The sequence below is a fragment of the Garra rufa genome, chromosome 4 (genome assembly GCF_049309525.1).
Source record: "Garra rufa chromosome 4, GarRuf1.0, whole genome shotgun sequence".
In the NCBI taxonomy this organism is placed as follows: domain Eukaryota; kingdom Metazoa; phylum Chordata; class Actinopteri; order Cypriniformes; family Cyprinidae; genus Garra; species Garra rufa.
The window spans coordinates 14,607,312-14,626,975 of record NC_133364.1 but is presented as its reverse complement, the minus strand read 5'-3'; the positions used below and the strand labels follow the sequence as shown (position 1 = coordinate 14,626,975).

At 35.3% G+C, this 19,664-nt stretch overlaps 1 protein-coding gene and 1 pseudogene across 1 annotated transcript; both read left to right on the top strand.

Moving 5' to 3' along the window:
* The first annotated feature begins 283 nt into the window (after window positions 1-283).
* irak3 (interleukin-1 receptor-associated kinase 3) lies at window positions 284-17,780 on the top strand. Its single transcript, XM_073838697.1, has 13 exons — window positions 284-442; window positions 825-1,007; window positions 1,494-1,537; window positions 1,712-1,778; window positions 1,899-2,050; window positions 2,729-2,793; window positions 2,886-2,997; window positions 3,082-3,200; window positions 3,289-3,487; window positions 6,527-6,589; window positions 7,087-7,254; window positions 8,200-8,653; window positions 16,953-17,780. The coding sequence occupies exons 1-13, from the start codon at window positions 328-330 to the stop codon at window positions 17,078-17,080; spliced, it is 1,869 nt and encodes a 622-aa protein (XP_073694798.1). The 5' UTR covers window positions 284-327; the 3' UTR covers window positions 17,081-17,780.
* Window positions 9,564-13,124, top strand: LOC141333640 (DNA helicase B-like; annotated as a pseudogene).
* Window positions 17,781-19,664: the final 1,884 nt, after the last annotated feature.

The window sequence follows — 19,664 nt, the reverse complement described above, 5'->3', positions numbered from 1 at the left end:
ATTATTATTATATTCTGATATCTTTATTAATATCATTCTTCTTCTTCTTCTTCTCATATAATGTGTCAAATATTTGCTAAATGAATTGCTGGATTTCTGTGTGTTTTGTTTTTGTTTTTGTTGTATTGGGTGGCCACTTTTCTCTCACAAGCAAACGCTTTCTTAAGAGTATTAGTCAAAATATTTAGAGGAAGTAGGTGGGGTTTGGGAATTTCCGCGTTGTCGCAAGAGTTACCAACACAAGAGAGCACTGTAGAGTCATCAGTCCGAAAGGGATGAAACATCTAAACAAACTTCACACACCTGTATAGTCAGGACTAGCGAAACATGTCAGGTAAAATAGAGAAGGCGACGTTCCTCTTCGACGTCCCGCCGGTGCTGATGGGAACTTTCTGTAAACTGATGGACAGCGGGGTCGACGGTCTGGGATGGAGAACGTTAGGTAACATCTTAAAAATTGTTTTTATCATCATAATACAGATTTGTACGACCGTTACCTTAAAGTATGAAGACCAGCTGTGACCAACTTTTGTATTTCCTATGTTTGTGAAAATGTCAGTGCTAAATAGCCGTTGGAAAATACTCTTCAAGCTCTTTTTTTTATCTTTATAGTAATTAGCTAGATATTATAGTACAAGATCATTATCTGTTCCAAGATAGTCTATCACCAACGAACTAGCTTCTAGTTGAATCCACCACGGTTAGTTTTCAGAACATTGGTCAACAAACTAATGATCAGAAACCCAGGAAGCTTAACCTGGACTTTTTAAACAAATCTTGTGGGAAACATCTTCTGATATTCATCCACATTTGATTCCTTACAGCTACTCATATCCTTCCCAGTCAGCTGGAAGTAAGATGTGCTGAAATGTATGTGGCTGCTGGGAAAAGTCCGACCCAGGAGCTCATGTGGTTGTGGGCCCAGCAGAATAAAACAGTTGGGGATCTTCTGAAGGTTCTGGATGAGATGGGTCATGCTCGAGCCAGGAGTCTTTTCCAATCGCAAGGTAACATCTTCATTGTAAGACTCTATGAAAATGTACAGTCCCATACCAACTGCTGGTTATGCCAAAATAGCTACTACAGTTATTGTAGACAGTAATTTATGAACTAAAACTGATTTTAAAGTCAAAAAGAGTCAGTTTTCATTTCATTTAAAGTCTTAGCTCTTGGGTGTTGTTTATATTTTACTGTCTCCTTTAGCTTCCTCTTTTAAGTCACATAAGCTTTCTATATCATGTAGGATTATTATAATGTTGTAATGTGTATTTTACTTTAAAGAGGAACCTGACAAACCTAAATGCGAAGTGAACTACAAAGCGAAGCAAAACTAAGCATGCAATTTATCAATGTAAACCAGTTCAGTTCTTGCGTATCATATCACCCACAAAACCACAATGGATCGCAGACAACATATAATGAAACTAATAGTGATGTTGCTATGAAACCACTTTAAAACAAACCTGAACCCAACATATCTGATTGTTTTCTAGACTCCTGTGTACTGAAGTCATCCTCGTCTTCTCTCTTTGCCCCGGTAATTGTCTTTTTTTGACGCTGTTATCAACCTAAAGCAGAAGGTGGTCAGATATTGAACTTTATTCTGGATTTGGTGTGTTAGAAAGCAACAAGAATGTGCACTTATTTATTCACATTATGTTTATATATTATGTTTTCACATTCACATCTGTATTTTTCATGTTCCAATCAGCATCTGCAAAACACTGAGAAATCCTGTCGAACCTCAGCTCTTTGTCCAGAGTCCGTGTCTGTTCAAGGTAATTTGTACAAGTTAGTGCTAACTGTAACCTTTATTTATAGATATTAGGTAGAAAGTTTCATTTCTGCTTTGAGTGGTTTCGTAAGGATATAAGATTAAACCTTCTTGTCCATTTCAGGTGGAAAACAGAAGTATTTCATAACATTCTCTGACGTCATAGAAGGAACGAGACATTTCCACCCAGACTTAAAAATAAGGTCGAGTGCGTTCGCCGAGGTCTACTGTGGAAAATGGGAAAACAGATCTTTTGCTGTCAAAGTTTTCAAACAGGTTATACACTGTCAGTATGTCAAAATGTCATTTACCAGGGTTTCTGCGGGTTCTTAAAAAGTCTCAAATTTAGTTGTATCTTAAATTGTAAAAGTATTATATCTGTTATTTTCTGGCAATTTTTCTATTCTAAATTAATAATAAATAAATAATACCATAATAAATAAATAATACCATAATAAATAAATAATAGACCATAATAAATTATTATTATTATTATTATTATATTTATCTGTCATTCTGTTGTTGTATTTTATTTATTGTATGTTATGGTAATTATTCTATTATAAATTAATAATAAAATAATATAATTAAAAAACAAGGCCATGAAAAAATAGTTAATGATATATAGGTATATTGTTATTATTATTATTATTATTATTACATTAATTTGCAATTTTATTGTTCTGTGTTCATTTCTGGATTACTAATAAAATAGTATAATAAAAAATACAAGCGCATAATACTAATACTAATAATAATGTACTAATTATTCACTTAATTGTTTGCCAAAAATTATTGTACTGTACAAAATGGGGAAACATGTTTTGCTGTGAAAATTTTCCTTATAGTGAATATCTGAAAAGTCCTTATAAATGAATATCTGATTTTACATGTACAAATCATGCTGTTTTGAAAAACACTGATCACATTTATTTATTTATTTTTTTTTTACAGGAAAGCAAAGCTGATTGGAAAGCATTGTGGGAAAAATTTACCAAAGAAATTGAAGTTCTACAGCTGTAGGTTCAATCCATGCTTGCTTGATCACATTCCAATGACTTTTCAAATAGCATTTATCATTTTATCATGGTTCTCATTTTTGTCTGCCTAGCTACCAGCATCCTAATATCTTAGAGTTATGGGGCAGCTTTTCAGAGGCAGATCGCTTCTGTCTAGTTTATCCGTACCTTCATAACGGATCACTGTTCCACAGGCTTCATGAGGTAAATCGTCTGCCAGCAAACTGTAACATGTTTAATCATAGCAATCTAAAGTTTACATTATCATAATGTTTCATAATGCTACAGGAAGTTCAGAGGCCTCTATCATGGCAGGAAAGGCTGAACATTATTAAAGGCACCGCAAAGGCAGTCAACCATCTACACACTGCACAACCGTGCATGGTTATTTGTGGAAACATTACGAGGTACCAGTGTAGAGCAGAATCTACTGCTTATAGATGCCCAGTGAAAGATTCTGCATTGAAATGAGCTTGTTTTGTGTTGTGTTCACAGTTCAAACATACTCTTGGATGAGCGCCTGCAGCCCAAATTATCAGATTTTGGATTAGCTCGTCTCAGACCGCACTCCGTCGACCAGAGCTGCACTATTGTCATGGATACCGCCTCCCATAGCAACCTTGGCTATCTCCCAGAAGAGTACATCCGTGATGGCAAGCTGTCAGTCAAACTTGACGTGTATAGCCTTGGCATGGTGAGTGCAGCAGCCTGTTTAAAAAATTATATTCTGGAGCTAGGTACAATATAAACAAATAAAGCCATATGTCTGCATTTTGAAGGGCACCTGTTATGCAAAATCCACTTTTACATGGTGTTTGGATATAAATGTGGCAGTGTGTGAACACAACCACCCTTCCATGATAAAAATCCACCAAACTAAACCAGTCTTATTAGGTATGCGGTTTTGATTCTCTACGCAAAGTGACATCACATTGTTTAGGCCCCGCCCACGGCTGCTGAGTGACAGTCCTGCATTGCCATCGATTCTGACCTCAGCTAGTTGTCTTTGGTTTTACACTGTCCTTCATTTGCTTGAGCTGCTGTAATGTCAACAGTCTCTTGTAAGCAATCCCGGTGTTCTGTGTTTGGATGAAAGACAAAAAAATCCAAAAAAACACATTTAAAAAAAGTTATCAATTCATTTGCATTTTGATGACTGAAATAAGTATTTGATCCCCTATCATTCAGCAAGATTTCTGGCTCCCAGATGTCTTTTATACAGGTCTATTAAAGGCAGTGCTCCTAATCTCCTCTGTTACCTGTAAAAAAAAGACACCTGTCCACAGAAGCAATCAATCAGATTCCAAACTCTCCACCATGACAAAGACCAAAGAGCTGTCTGAGGAAGTCATTGACAAGATTGTAGACCTACACAAGGCTGGAATGGGCTACAAGATCATTGCCAAGCAGCTTGGTGAGAAGGTGACAACAGTTGGTGCTAGAGATGTAACGGTATCAAAACTTCACGGTACGGTAATACCTCGATATGAATGTCACGGTACGGTATTTATTGAATCATTTACAGGAAAAACAAAACTAATGAAGAGACTCGAAAAAAGTGCCAGAAGTGATTATTAAACAGTTTACATGAACACTGAACATATCAATGGCATACAAATTAGCCGTCTATCACTTTGAAACAGGAACTTCAATTTTAATAACAAAAAATTATTAAACCATGTAAAAAAAAAAATTAAAGTTTCAATTTAGTATTCTTGAAAACTTCTTGAAAAAAATAAAAATAGCAGACTACTTATTGCAGCTGGCCCATGTGCTGAATGAGTATTTGAGAACAATCACCTCATTCACTCACACACTCACTTAGCATAAAAATTAGCATATTAACATTATCTGGTAAAAGCTGGGATCTCTGGGTATTTACAATGTCCCCTGCAACAGAAAAAACCCTCTCACTTGGGACCAGAGTATGTGAGCGGAGTGGAGCGGCAACAATTTCCCCTCCGCGCTCTGTGCATTTAATAATCGCTCCACTCCAGCTTCCAAGCTAATAACATCAGCATTAAAAGAGAATAATTGCTGCTTTATGCAGTGCAATGTTTGTAATGAAAATAAAAATACATTTTCGTCAGTTATTTTACTTATGGATCGCTGCATTTCTTACAGATTTCTGCTCGTTCGAAATCGGATACCATTACATTTGTTTTAATGCATTAACAGAGTGATTGCGTGTGAATAAATGCTGTACCTGTTTAAATGATGCTTTCACCTGAAAATATGAAGTATCTAGAAAGCACAAACTTGTGAACTATAATTTACCGCTCATATGATGTCCATTGCCGTCATCATAGCCTTCACATTATTTCTGATTTGAGTGATCCATCTCTATCAAGCGAAATATGTTTAGCATGTGAATTCCTGCTTAATATGCAGTTATATTACGGACAGTTGGCATGAATTGTTCTCATGATGGAGCGGTCTTGGAGCGAGTTGAAAACCACGACGCTCTGACTTTTCAAATATCCGCTCCTCCCTCCATTCAGAATCACACCGCCTCACTCCGCTCACATACTCTGAGACCGCAAAGGATGATGGCCACGCCTGGGCTGATGGGAATTGTAGTTCTCGCTACCTCCCGTTCGCTCCATTCGCCTGAGCAAACTTTTCTCAGAAGACCTATCGTTTTATCGAGTCATGCGACCACGGTAGTATCGAAAAAAATTGCTATTGCGGTACGACGGTATTTACAATACCGTTACATCCCTAGTTGGTGCAATTATTTGCATATGAAAGAAGCACAAAATAACTGTCAATCTCCCACGGTTTGGGGCTCTATGCAAGATCTCACCTTGTGGAGTTTCAATGATCACGAGAACCGTGAGGAATCAGCCAGAACTACACAGGAGGATCTTGTCAATCATCTCAAGGCAGCTGGAACCATAGTCACCAAGAAAATAATTGGTAACACACTATGCCGTGAAGGACTGTAATCATGCAGTGTCCGCAAGGTCCCTCTTCTCAAGAAAGCACATGTACAGGCCCATCTAACGTTTTCCAATGAACATCTGAATGATTCAGAGGAGAACTGGGTGAAAATGTTGTAGTCAGATAAAACCCAAATCAAGCTGTTTGGCATCAACTCAACTCACTGTGTTTGAAGGATGCCTATGACCCCAAGAACACCATCCCCACCATCAAACATGAAGGTGGAAACATGCTTTGGGGGTGTTTTTCTGCTAAGGGGACAGGACAACTACACCGCATCAAAGGGACGATGGACGTGGCCATGTACCATTAGGGCCAGGGCATTGAAAATGGGTCGTGGGTGGGTATGACCCAAAACACATGTCCAAGGTAACAAAGGAGTGGCTCAGGAAAAAGCACATTAAGGTTCTTGAGTTGCCTAGCATGTCTCCAGATCTTAACCTTATAGAAAATGTATGGAGGGAGCTGAAGGTTTGCGTTTCCTCAACACATACACACCAAAACAGCTATTTTTTAGACGTCCAAAAAGGACATTTTTCCAGATGTTATAATTAATTATTTGTATTTTTTTTAGCTGAAACTTCACAGACACATTTTGGGGACACCCAAGACCAATATTACATCTTGTAATAGGGGGCATAATAGGTGCCCTTTGATGTTAATGATTTAACCACAGAATACTGGCCATTAAAATCTTTCTCGTTTATTACTGGCCTGACATGACTGGCTCAGCATAAATCAGCTTCTCTCTTTTTTGTGAAATTTATTTTTCATTGTTTTATGCTTGTAGGTTATATTAGAGACATGTACTGGACAGAAGGTGAAACAGGAGTCTGGAAAAAGCCTGTTTTTGGTAAGAAGTAAAAAAAAAAATTATTTGAGCATCAAATAAGCATATACGAATGATTTCTGAAGGATCATGTGACACTAAAGACTGAAGACATGTTGTTCCAAACCCATAAGACCTTAGGTTATCTTCAGAAGAAAAATTAAGATATTTTTGATGAAATCTGATAGCTTTCATAACATGTTCAAGGCCTAGAAAGGCAGTAGGAACTTTGTCAAAACAGTCATGGTACTCTTGTGAACACGCTGAAGATGGCACAGGAAAGAAAAACCTGTGAATAAAGTCATTATTTTTGTTTTCTTTGTGCAAAAAAAAGTGTTCTCATGGCTTCATAAAATTAAGATTAAACCACTGATGTCACATGGACTATTTTAACGTTTTCCTTACTACCTTTCTGAGCCTTGAATGTGGTAGTTGCATTTCTGTTAAGTAATTGGCAGATTTTTCATTTTTGGATGAACTCTTTCTTTAATATAATTAATAATGACATTGCATTTCTTTAGAGAGACAGACTGCATTCAGAGTTTGAGGAGAAAGGCTCTGTGGATGCCTGTCTGCAGTTTTTAGATCCCAAAGTTGAGCACTGGCCTACTGCAGTGGCACTTTGTCTACTCCGAATCGGACTGGAGTGCACAGGTTACAAAATGCGAGCCAGGCCGAGCATGGAAATGGTTAGTAAATATTCTCATTTACACAAACATATCGATATTTAGTTTTGATTCACATTTGAAGTGAATCAAAAAAGTTCATCAAAGTTGTCCTAAGACAAGAACAGGTATTGTTTTGGTTTTAAGACAACTTTGATGAAAGGTTTTGATCCACTTCAAATGTTGACCTCTGTATACAGTTCTTTGCAAAAGTATTCAAACTCTTAAATTTTTTTTTCCACATTTTGTAATGCTGTTGCCTTATGTTAGATGCTTTAGATAATTTTTCCCCAACAAAAATCTTCACTCCATACAACATAATGGCAAAGCAAAAAACAGGTTTTTACATTACAAAAAAAAACCTTAATATTCATACCCATATCTGGGACAGTTGAAATTTAACTCAGGAGCATTCATATTGCTTGTAGATGTTACCACATTTCAAATGAAGTTAACCTGTGAGAAATTCAATTGAATGAAATTCTGTTGACTGAAATTTCCCACTCAAAGTGTAGAAGACATCTACATAAGGCAGCAACATAACAATCCGTGAAAAATTATATTTATAATATATATTATAAAAACATATGTGACCCTGAACCACAAAACCTGTCATAAGGGTTTTTTTTTTAATTGAAATATATATATATATATTACCTGAAAGCTGAATAATAAATAAGCTTTCAATTCAATTGATGTATAGCTGAGATACAACTATTTGAAAATCTGAAATCTGAGGGTGCAAAATATTGAAAAAAATGCCATGTTGTCCAAATGAAGTTCTTAGCAATGCATATTACTAATCAAAAATTAAGTTTTGATATATTTACGATAGGAAATGTATTGTGGAACATGATCTTTACCTAATATCCTAATGATTTTTGGCATAAAAGAAAAATAGATTTTTTTTTTTTTTTTGTAGTTTTCTGGTCCAGGATCACATATTAACTCTGTTTTATTACTTTTCAGGTGCTTCAGAGACTAAACCAAATTCTTCCCACACCCACATCTCCTGAAGACCAGCCGCACACCTTAGATGATACGATCCCTCTTCAGCGGCCACACAATGACCACAGTCCGCGTTTAAGCATCCCCATCGAAGTTGATGAATTGTACAGCCTGCTTGAGGAACCACAACCTCCCAGACTTCCCAAACTGGCTGAACCCTGCGAGTGCAGCCAGTCTCAGATCACTTTCCTGAGTTTTGGAGATCCCAACATGTCGCTTTCCCACAGGGAATCTCTTCAGGAAAATGACAGACTGGTTTCAGCATCACAAAGTCTGCAGTCGGACTCTGCAGCTCCCCTGGACTTGTATGGGAGCTGGCCTGTGGAGTGCAGCTGTAGCGCTGGAATGGAAGCGCAGGGGTGTGAGGACTGCTGTGCCAATGGCTTCAGTCACTCTGTTTTATATGTAACTGTAGGCAAGTCACTCTGACATCTATCTAGATGTCGAACTTCATTGTCACTACAGACTAATTTATGTCCAAGCAGGTTCAGAATTAATATCCAATATTTTTCTTTTTCAGATGATGATGCCCAGCAGCCCTCTCAGTATGGCATCAGGAATCCGGCAAAAGAGAAAATAAAGGATAAAATTCATCTGTACAACCAGGGGTTAATAAAAACAGAAGAACTTCTTTCGCTTAAGTCAGAGTAATAAGAATAGGTTGGAAATCCTGATGTAAAAAAAAAAAACAGATTGGGGATTTTAATCAGCAGTTTGTTTGTTTGTGCTGCTTTTAAACATATTTGAAGAAATTTTAACAGGATTTATCTGCTTTATCTGAAAATAGTTTAGAAATATTCATAACATATTTCCAAACTGAGTTTTTAACATTAGAAAAAAAAAGATAAAAAGCAGATATGAGAGATGTTACATAACATATCTTTTTAAAAGAATATGACAAATATTTTTAATGCAGATTTGCAACTACTGTCACTTTAGGATGATGATGGTCATTTATAGTAGTTGATTTTAACATGTTACATATTTATAATTTGTAAAACAAGGATTTTAGAGTCTAAAGATGAACTGACACCATGTTAAAACATTTCCAGGTGTCCTTGCTACCTTATAGTGTCTCCAAATGCTTTTGAAGATTATAGCATGTATAATTTATTTGTGCTTTTAAACTAATTTATGTGCATTATATTTTAACTAAATAAAAATAAAGTACAATGTTCTTGACAATAAAAGAAACCACAATACGTTTGTGTAATTTGACTGTGACTTTTATTTTGATATAATCTGATTGATACGTGTTACAGTAATATCGTCATCATTAATAACCGCGAAATTAAATTCGAAACCAGCCATTTCTTTGAAGACAGTCGAAGTTAGAATGTCGATGCTTGAACTAACCGGTTACATTCAATCAGACGATGGCGATTTTCAGTCGAACCAGGATGATTCAGAAATCGAAAATGAAGAAGAGGAAATGGAGCCTGAGTTTCTGGACATGAGTGAGGTCAATTGTGTCTCATCTGGGGGAAAAATGTTCAAAACCTTAATGCCAGCGTTCAAAGAAGGTAAGGCAAGCAGCATGTGACTTAATGTACTGTTTAATTCGTTTAGTCCTATTTTTTTCCCAATCAACAACAATACTTTGAAGTGTACATTTTCTTTGTTATTATAAAAATTTTAGAATGTGAATAAATCATTTATTAAAAAGGTTCTGCGTTTTCCCACTTAATGTTTTGTGGTTCCTTCAGATGTAATCATTGACAGGACTGCATATTATTATTATTACCAAATTTATTTTCACTTTTGCAGTGTTTCTGGTGGTTGGAGGTAACAGGACATTCAGGGTCAAGGGCCATTTTCACCTTTGTGATCCCTGGTGGAAGGTAACCTGCAAAGTTGTTAACCGTGGCAGGCGCAGGTTTTTTACCCTCCCCTCCAGCTATCCCTCCTACAGTCTCCGCACCAATCTGAGATCATCACTTGTGTCTCTTTTTCTTAAAGAGTGTGAGGCAGACCCTATGTTTGTTAGAATGTTTATGATGTGGTTGCACTATGACACAGACGTGGAGCTTGTCAACCTGCTGGACGTCCTACAGGATTTTGAAGATTCAGCACCAGAGCATAAAGCTGTGGCTGAACAGCTCAAGTCTAGTGTCACTAACTCAGGTTGGACCATATAAATCACCTACTTTCATAATCTTTAAAAGAGTTCTTTTATTCAGTAATTTCTTTAAGAACCACTGTAATCAATTACAACTAGGCAAAGCAAGAGCTGAATTTTACAAACATGTTAAAAACATATTCCAAAGTTTCTGATCAGTAAGATTTTTAATGTTGTTTTTAAAGAAGTTTCTTATTTGATCAAAAATCCAGAAAAAAAAAATTAATATTGTGAAATATTATTTCAATGTAAAAAAAGTTTTCTGTGTGAATGTATTGTGAAAATGTAATTTATTCCTGTGATGCAAAGCTGAATATTCAGAATCATTACTGCAGTCTTCAGTGTCACACGATCCTTCATAAATCGTTCTAATGTGCTGATTCATTACCAATGTTGGAAACGGTTCAACATTGCTGCTATATATATATATATATATATATATATATATATATATATATAGAGAGAGAGAGAGAGAGAGAGAGAGAGAGAGAGAGAGAGAAACCTGTGGTACTTTTTTTGATGAATTAAACATGAAAAAGAACAGCATTTATTTAAAATATAAATCTTTTGTACACAACCGTTCAAAGTTTGGGGTCAGTTAATTTTTATTCGTTCTTTTTTTGGAAAGAAATTAATCATTTTTTAATCACCAAGGATGTGTTAAATTGATAAGAAGTAATAGCAAAGACTTACACTGTTAGAAAAGATTTCTATTTATTCATTAAAGAATCCTGAAAAAAGTATCACAAGTTCCAAAAAAAGCATTAAGCATATTAAGCAGCACAACTGTTTCCAAGATTGATAATGAATCAGCATATTAGAATGGTTTCTGAAGGAAACACTATTTTAAAAAATAAATTAAAATAGAAAACCATTATTATAAACTAATGATATTCACAATATGACTGTTTTTTCTGTATTTTGAACCAACTCTTGTAAGTGATAAGTAATTCGTGATTTTGAAAATTACTGTGCTTAATTGTCCTTGTTAATTTTATAAAACACAGTGGCTTGGACACACGTGAGAGTTGCGAGCAAGTACCCTCAAATCATGAAATACTTGCCAACAATGCTGCCAGGCCAGTTTATGGAGATAATAAGCAACGGGAAGAAGAAAAACACACAGGATACAACTGAATAAACTCCACAGCAGCAGATTAACACATACTTATTGGACAAACTGGAGGAGTTAATTAAGAATGATGTTTGGAAGTTGGGCTTCAACTATGTAAGCTTATAGCTGTAATTATTTTGTTATTGTACATTTCTGTACATCTTTAACCTCCTAGAGCTTTCAAGCTTCATCCACTTTGGCACAGTCCTTTAGTCTGTTCTGACTGAGGCTTTCTTTTTCTACTCTTTTGCTATTGCTGAAACATTTTTAATATTATCCATTCTGCCCTCCAAAGGCAAAGTACAGTAACTACGTGAACACTGAAATTGAGAAAAATGCCTTTAAAGTTTTTACAACAGCTGGTCAAACATGTTGACCCTCTTGTTTCTCTGAAACGGGTCAAAACTGAACCAGGAGACTTTGTCACAAAGTCCATTTTAAGCCTTTACTCACTTTGACCAAATGTGTAGTTACTGTGCTTTGCCTTTGGAGGGCAGCATTGTTTGGTCTCTTTTTGATTGTTCAATGTTATATTTTCAACAGATCATGTTTAAAGAATTCCGTATGATCAGATGTGAGGCAAAGATGAAGTCCTTCGAGCTTTGTGATTTGCTCAAAAAAATCCCTGAGGTGCAGCGTAATGCTATGCAGTTGTATGCAAACCTGAAAGACTACTGCAGAGAAACTGGAAGCACATACATTGAAAAACGACGCTGCTGAAGAAGATGCAGAGGTGGAACATAGCATATGAAGGGGCCTTGTTCCTAAACGAGCAGGGAGTACTGATACAGGACAAAAGCAAGGTGGCACTTCAAAACTTCTTCATCTACGAGATAGACATTTCTGAATGCTTGAAGGCCCTGGTTGAAGGAGACCCCTGGATAATCCACTTGGATGTGAGGAAAGTTCTTCAAAGAGCTGCGATGGAGAGGCTAAGGGGGAAGTCTTGTGATGCAAAAACATCGACCACAGAACAAAATGACATGGAGCAGGGATTCGGGTGCAAGCAAAAAGAAGAAGCTCAGCCTGGTTCCTCAAGCATGGATCACAAAGGAGGAATGGCAACCTGTCGCGATTCTCCCCAGTCCTTTAAAGTTTCCTTTTCCTTAAACCTCATTCAGAGATGTGTAAATAAAGTGATATTGAGGTTAAGATATTGAGGAAACCTTAAATCACATTAGACAGAAAGGAATTAATCATTACATTTAATTCATCTTTGTTGCTCAAAGGGAATGAGGATTTTTGCCACTGATCATCACTGCTACACTTTCAAACTCCTAATTTGGCTCACTTTTGCCTACAACTCAAAAACTGCATCACAACTCAATGTGTCAGCTGTTTGGTAACCTAGAATTGTTGCTTTTGTTTACAGGAAGGATTGTCAGATGATCAATGACCTTTGCTGCGATCATTATTCAGGGCATGTTATGTAAGTATGTAAGGAAAAACCTAATACTTTCACTATTATTATCTTCATTTGTTCTCTTTTCAACTGTATGTGTTTGAATTCCTTTAGGACTCTGGAAAATAAAATATGTTTTCAAGTGGGGGATAAAGTTTGCTGCACAAAAAATGGCTACATATCAGATAAAGATGATGAGGACATGCAAGAAGAGCCTGCACATGATGTTGCTGGAACTAGTGCCCAAAGAGATAAACAGATGAAAGTGAAAAAAGAAAGAATGTGCAACGGGGAAATTTTCTTCATTAAAGCGGTTTGTGAAAAATGTCTTGATTTGTTGTTTGATTGTGTTCTTGAAATGCCGAAAAGCCTACTTGTGAAGTAAACTTGTGAACATTTAGCGTAATTACCTGAATTTGATTGGTACATTTATATATATTTTACAACCAATCACAGGATGTAACTGAGGAGGATATGGGATCAAGGCGCAAAACAAGACGCTACCTGACACTAGATGATGAAAACGGACATGTGGTGACTTCTAACTACAGTGAACTACAGAAGGAGTGTAAACTGCGCCATGCTTGGGCAAGAACCATTCACACCTTTCAGGTATTGAATTCACTCACACTTTATTTATAAATGGGCCATTTAAACACAGTATTATCATCTCAGCTTCACGCCTAATCAAGTGGAGACTTTTTTCTCCCCACTTTAGGGCTCAGAGGCAGAAACAATTGTGTATGTTCTTGGCAGCTGGGGTGAAAACTGGCAGCACGTATATACTGCAGTGACACGCGGTCAGAAGCGTGTGTATGTGGTGGGTAAAGAGTGTGACCTAAAAATGGCCATCAAGAAAAAGATCACTCCTCGTAACACGCGATTACGAGGCCGTTTCAAGGAGATAGTTGCCCATTTGTTGCCCAGTGGCCCAGTTGCACATCCTCCAGATGTCACAGCAAGGAGCTTCTCTGACAATTCCCAATTCAAGATCTAATTTAAACCTGTGCAAATACAAAGTCTCAGGATGTTGACTTTAAAACAAAGAGGCTGTAAATTGAATAGAAATTATTGCACTTCGATTTCAGTAATCATATAATCAATTTTCTTTTTATTATTGTTAACTTTCTGAAAATTAGATAGTCTTAATGCGTTTGTATAACTGATTATACTATTAACATTTTAAGTGGCTCTGTGTCCACCAGGTATATGAATAATCTTGCATGTGATTTCAATATGCTTTTAATATTCCAAATATTACTCATGTAATCAGTGTGCTTTCTGTATTTTTTTTTGTGAGAAGTTTGAATGATCCCTTCTTTCCTTTTTATTACACATAATTCAAGAAAATATAATGTATTTGTTCTCATATCTGCATCGCATTTGTTCAACTTTTTGACTGTGGACATTATAATGGTTTTTGATGGCATGTTTTTATTATTAATATTATTATTTAGCATTATTACTTTAAATTACTGTAAAGGCATGTGCACGTCTAACATTTGAGCACAATTATCAATTCACAGTAAACATTAAATGAATATTAACAATTTTTTTTATTTCTGTATCACATTTCTGATGACATTTCCGCTCAATTATCAATTCACAATAAACATTAAATGAATATTAAGAATGTTTTCTTCTGATTTCTGTATCACATTTGAAATACATGTTTGATATATTCACTCGTCTTTTGCTTTATCTTTCCACTATATAGGGTTTTCACAACGCTTTATCAATCGGCCATATTGGCGGCAGTGAATGTAAAAAATGCCCCTGAACCAAATGAAACTTGCATATTTTGCTGATTATAGCTGAAAATGGTTAATTATTTTCATGTTTTGGGCTGTACAAATTGGTCAGACCAGGAAAAACATCTGGAGAGTACTATAGATTGTCGAAAGTTATAACAAATCAAAAAAACTGTCTGAGGAACAAAAGGCATTTGTGGTTGGCCAAACTGAACCAGGATTTCCAGAGCAAAAATCTTGACAACATTCATGTTTGTTCTTATCATTTCTAGTCAGGTAGGTGAAATATTAGGCTAATATCTTGATAAATACTGCTCAATACATATTCAGTAGTACATTAACCGTGCAATGCTGTTGCTAACGTCTGAGTATCTCCAATACGACCAAATTCTGACGTAAGTAAAACCCCTTATGTTCACTGCCTTTACTTGGTTTTACAAATATAAGGTGCAACTGGTGATTGCAGATTTATTGAGCTTGAAAGATTACATTTGGAACCAGAAAGAAAAGATTAATAATAATATAATGTACAATAAATATATATAGAATTGTATTAGTTTTTAATTAGGCTTATTTAAGTTTTTAAAAATATTTTACTATACGTTTTGTATACAACTAATAAATATTTTTTTCTCTACTCTTGTATAAATGCATTTTATTTTTCATATGCCTGACAGTTCAGTTTATTCTTGACTTAGTTCATAGTGATTCCATTGACAGGAAGTTGCACATTAAACTGATGAGACTTTGATTTTGGCGTGATTTGATTGACTGTTGTTCACTGTTTACAGTGAGTCAAGAAATGAGGAAATGTGGAAATCTTCAACCTGCTGAGTCGACATGGCGCTGGATTTAAAACCATAACTGGTTACATTTTACCAGAACGTCAGGCTGTACAGACAAACCAAGAAGACGTCTCAGAAAGTGAAGATGAAGAAGAGGAGGCACAGCCTGAGTTTTTGGACATGAAAGAGATGGACTCGGTCTCATCTGGGGGAAGCATGTTTAAAATCTTCAGTGGCAGCGTCAAAAGAAGGTAGAAAAACGAATTTACTAACAAACGTTTGTTATTGTTTGGTTTTGTATTTGTTTTGTCTTCACAAGGTGAGCAGATGAAAAAGGGTTTGCAGCAGTGTCACATTAAAAAACACAAGTGTTTACAGATTATATTGCTACAAGCAACCATGTTTACGCTTTACACGCTTGCATGTTTATATTTTGCGTTGTTATTAAAAACAAACTGACTATCAAAACGAGCCTGTTTACAATTTACACTGTTTCTACAAGTAAAAGTAATTATATTTACAGTTTACAAAGTTACAAAGTAAGAGTGTTTGAACTAATCATACTTACAGATTATGTTGTTAGTAATAAAAATATACACTGTTATGTTTAATTTTTTTTAAATCTCGTTCTTCTTCTTCAAAGTAAGTAAAGCTTATTTATAACCCTGGACCACAAAACCAGTCAAATTGAGATGCATACATTATCTGAAAGCTGAATAAATAAGCTTTACATTGATGTATGGTTTCTGGAATCGGAGGGTGCAAAAAAATCTAAATATTGAGAAAATTGCCTTTAAATTTGTCCCAATTAAGTTCTTAGCAATGCATATTTCTAATCAAAAATTAAGTTTTGATATATTTGCAGTAGGAAATTTACAAAACATCTTTATGGAACATGATCTTTACTTAATATCCTAATGACTTTTGGCATAAAAGAAAAATCAATTTTTTTTTTTTATAGTTTTCTGGTCCAGGATCACATATTAACTCTATTTTATTACTTTTCAGGTGCTTCAGAGACTAAACCACATTCTTCCCACACCCACATCTCCTGAAGACCAGCCGCACACCCTAGATGATACGATCCCTCTTCAGTGGCCACACAATGACCACAGTCCGCGTTTAAGCATCAACCCGCTTGAGGAACAACAACCTCCCAGACTTCCCAAACTGGCAGAACCCTGCGAGTGCAGCCAGTCTCAGGTCACTTTCCTGAGTTTTGGAGATCCCAACATGTCGCTTTCCCACAGGGAATCTTTTCAGGAAAATGACAGAGTGGTTTCAGCATCACAAAGTCTGCAGTCGGACTCTGCAGCTCCCCTGGACTTGTATGGGAGCTGGCCTGTGGAGTGCAGCTGTAGCGCTGGAATGGAAGCGCAGGGGTGTGAGGACTGCTGTGCCAATGGCTTCAGTCACTCTGTTTTATATGTAACTGTAGGCAAGTCACTCTGACATCTATCTAGATGTCGAACTTCATTGTCACTACAGACTAATTGATGTCCAAGCAGGTTCAGAATTAATATCCAATATTTTTCTTTTTCAGATGATGATGCCCAGCCCTCTCAGTATGGCATCAGGAATCCGGCAAAAGAGAAAATAAAGGATAAAATTCATCTGTACAACCAGGGGTTAATAAAAACAGAAGAACTTCTTTCGCTTAAGTCAGAGTGATAGAAATAGGTTGGAAATCTCGATTTAAAAAAAATCTCAATAATCGGCAGTGGGGACAGTTGGAACTTTTGGAGTTTTGTTTAAATGTTTGTTTGTGCTGCTTTAAAAATGGTAAGATATTTTAACAGTATTTATCTGCTTCAAATGAAAGTAGTTTATAAACATACATAACTTATTGCCAAACTGAGTTTTTAACATTAAAAATAAGATTTAAAAAATGGATGTGGGGATGTTACAAAAATTCCGAAACATTTACCATAATATATTTTACGTAGACCTACAACTGCTGTCACATTTGGAGGGTGGTGGTCATTTATAGTAGTTTATTTTAGCCTGTTACTTGTTTGTAATTCATTAAAGCATATTTTAATGCGTAAAGTCGATGTGCAACATGTCAGAAACACATTTCTAGGTGTTCCAACTTCCTTATAGTGCCTACAATTAGTCACGCTTCAGTGAAGCTCACTATATTTTGTTTATGACTGGATTGATTGAGAAAAAATAGACTTTCGGTCAAATTTTTTTCTCAATTCTAATGTTTTTCCTAAAATTGAAGGAAAAAGAGACTTTTATTTTGAGAATATTCTTTAGGCAAAAGGCAGATTGGGAATGCCGCGACAGGTAGTACTCATTTATAGCATTATTAGCAGCAGACTTGTGTTTCATTACTGTTTAATAAGATATGTAATATTGTGTATTGTCTGAAAATATCTATGTTTTATTTCTTTGGTTTTCAAGTTTTACCTGATTGATTTTTTTGTTATATTGTATGTTGTTTAATGAAAATAAAATATGTTCTTTTTGTGGATTCCGTGTTTCAAATAATAGACCTAAAATGTAATGACTTGTGACAGCTGCATATGATTATAAAAATAAAAATAATATATATTTTTTACTGATTAGTATCAGTGCATACTTATACAGTGTATAAGTATGGCCTGTTAAGTGTGTGTCACTAAGCCATTCATAAGTTATATGTGTGCAGTGGTAGCGATATGTTACTTTAGAACGACGTAGAGAAAAGAAGATTTCGGGAAACGCAACCCTGATCTTACTGAATTAATTCTTAATTATTTAAAGTTATAACAAAGCATCATAAAATCGTTTGCAAATAATTGTAATAATAGGCTCAGGTTTTACAACTGTGAAAAGTTGGTTGTATCATGTGTTTTTTAAAGCAAACCATATAAATGAAGGAATGTATGTACAATACAGTTATTTTTTTATTTTATATTTTTTGCTTTATTTGTGTCATTTTAGGTCAGACATAAAATAAATATAATGTAAATACAGCAATATACTATAAATAACAGATATACACATATCTACATATAGCATACAACCATACATTAATTCAAATAAAGACAGAAACAAAAAAACAAAAAGGCAATTGTGCTTATACATTCAAAAAAGAAAGAAGTAAAGATGAAAGAAAAAAAAGAGAGAGGGGAAAAAAAGCAATACAGCTATTTTTAATAGTTAATTTTGGTTATGGGTTTGTGTGTAAAATGGTTTTATAGCATTGGGAACATTTTGGAAATATGCAACAACCCTTACCAGACCCCCTTTTTGTAATAAACAGTTCTACCACAACGTGTCACTAAATCACATTTCGGATTAATACTGACTAGTTTTTGTAAGGCTTTTGTAGCATAAATATGGCCAACTAGAGGTGGGGTATTTTTTATAATTAAACTAAGACGTTATCCAGACGTTCATCCACGCGTACGTTATCCAGACGTTCATCCACGCGTACGTTATCCAGACGTTCATCCACGCGTACGTTATCCAGACGTTCATCCATGCGTACGTTATCCAGACGCAAAGTAATTAAATATACTAACGAAGTTACGTCCGCTAAAATGTTATGATAGTTTTTGATTTTCAAACTAATTAATCCTTAACTTTAAAATTAGTATGGTCAACTTTTTGCCTTTTACAAAGTGCATTCAAAACACAACAAATCTCATAAATCACACTTGAAATACTGTTAAAATTGTAACTTGTTGTAAAGCTTATCTTTAAGCAAACTGTAACTGTAAGCAAAATCTTATTAGGCCAATAAAACCCTTCTTTTTAAATGATATATTACTGTGTTTCGGTAGTGACAAATTTGGGGAGAGGACAAATGTTCCAAAAACATCCCGAAAATACAATATGACAATTAACTGCACAATTACTAGAGATGTGTTCCTTGAATATAATACAATTTGCATACATATAAAATGTGTTGATTTATTAACTGTTATACTAACTTTTAAATTGTGATGTTTCAGATATACTATGTGCTGTAATGTATTTGCTTCTGTGTTTCTCCAACAGAATAATGGATGTGTTTTATGTTTTAACAGAAGTTCTGTGATGTGATTACTCAACTCAAAATTATCAACGTGTCAATGTGTTCCCTCTTGTGGACAACAAGTGTACCTGCATTAATACCTGAAAACAGCATTTTTTTCCTTTTAAATAAAGAGTGGTGAGCCACTTCCCAGAGTTTAGCTCCAAACCTCTTTTCTTTAAATATACAAAATTATACTATTCATATTATTTACAAGTTGTTTGACAAAGAATTATTAAAGTTCTT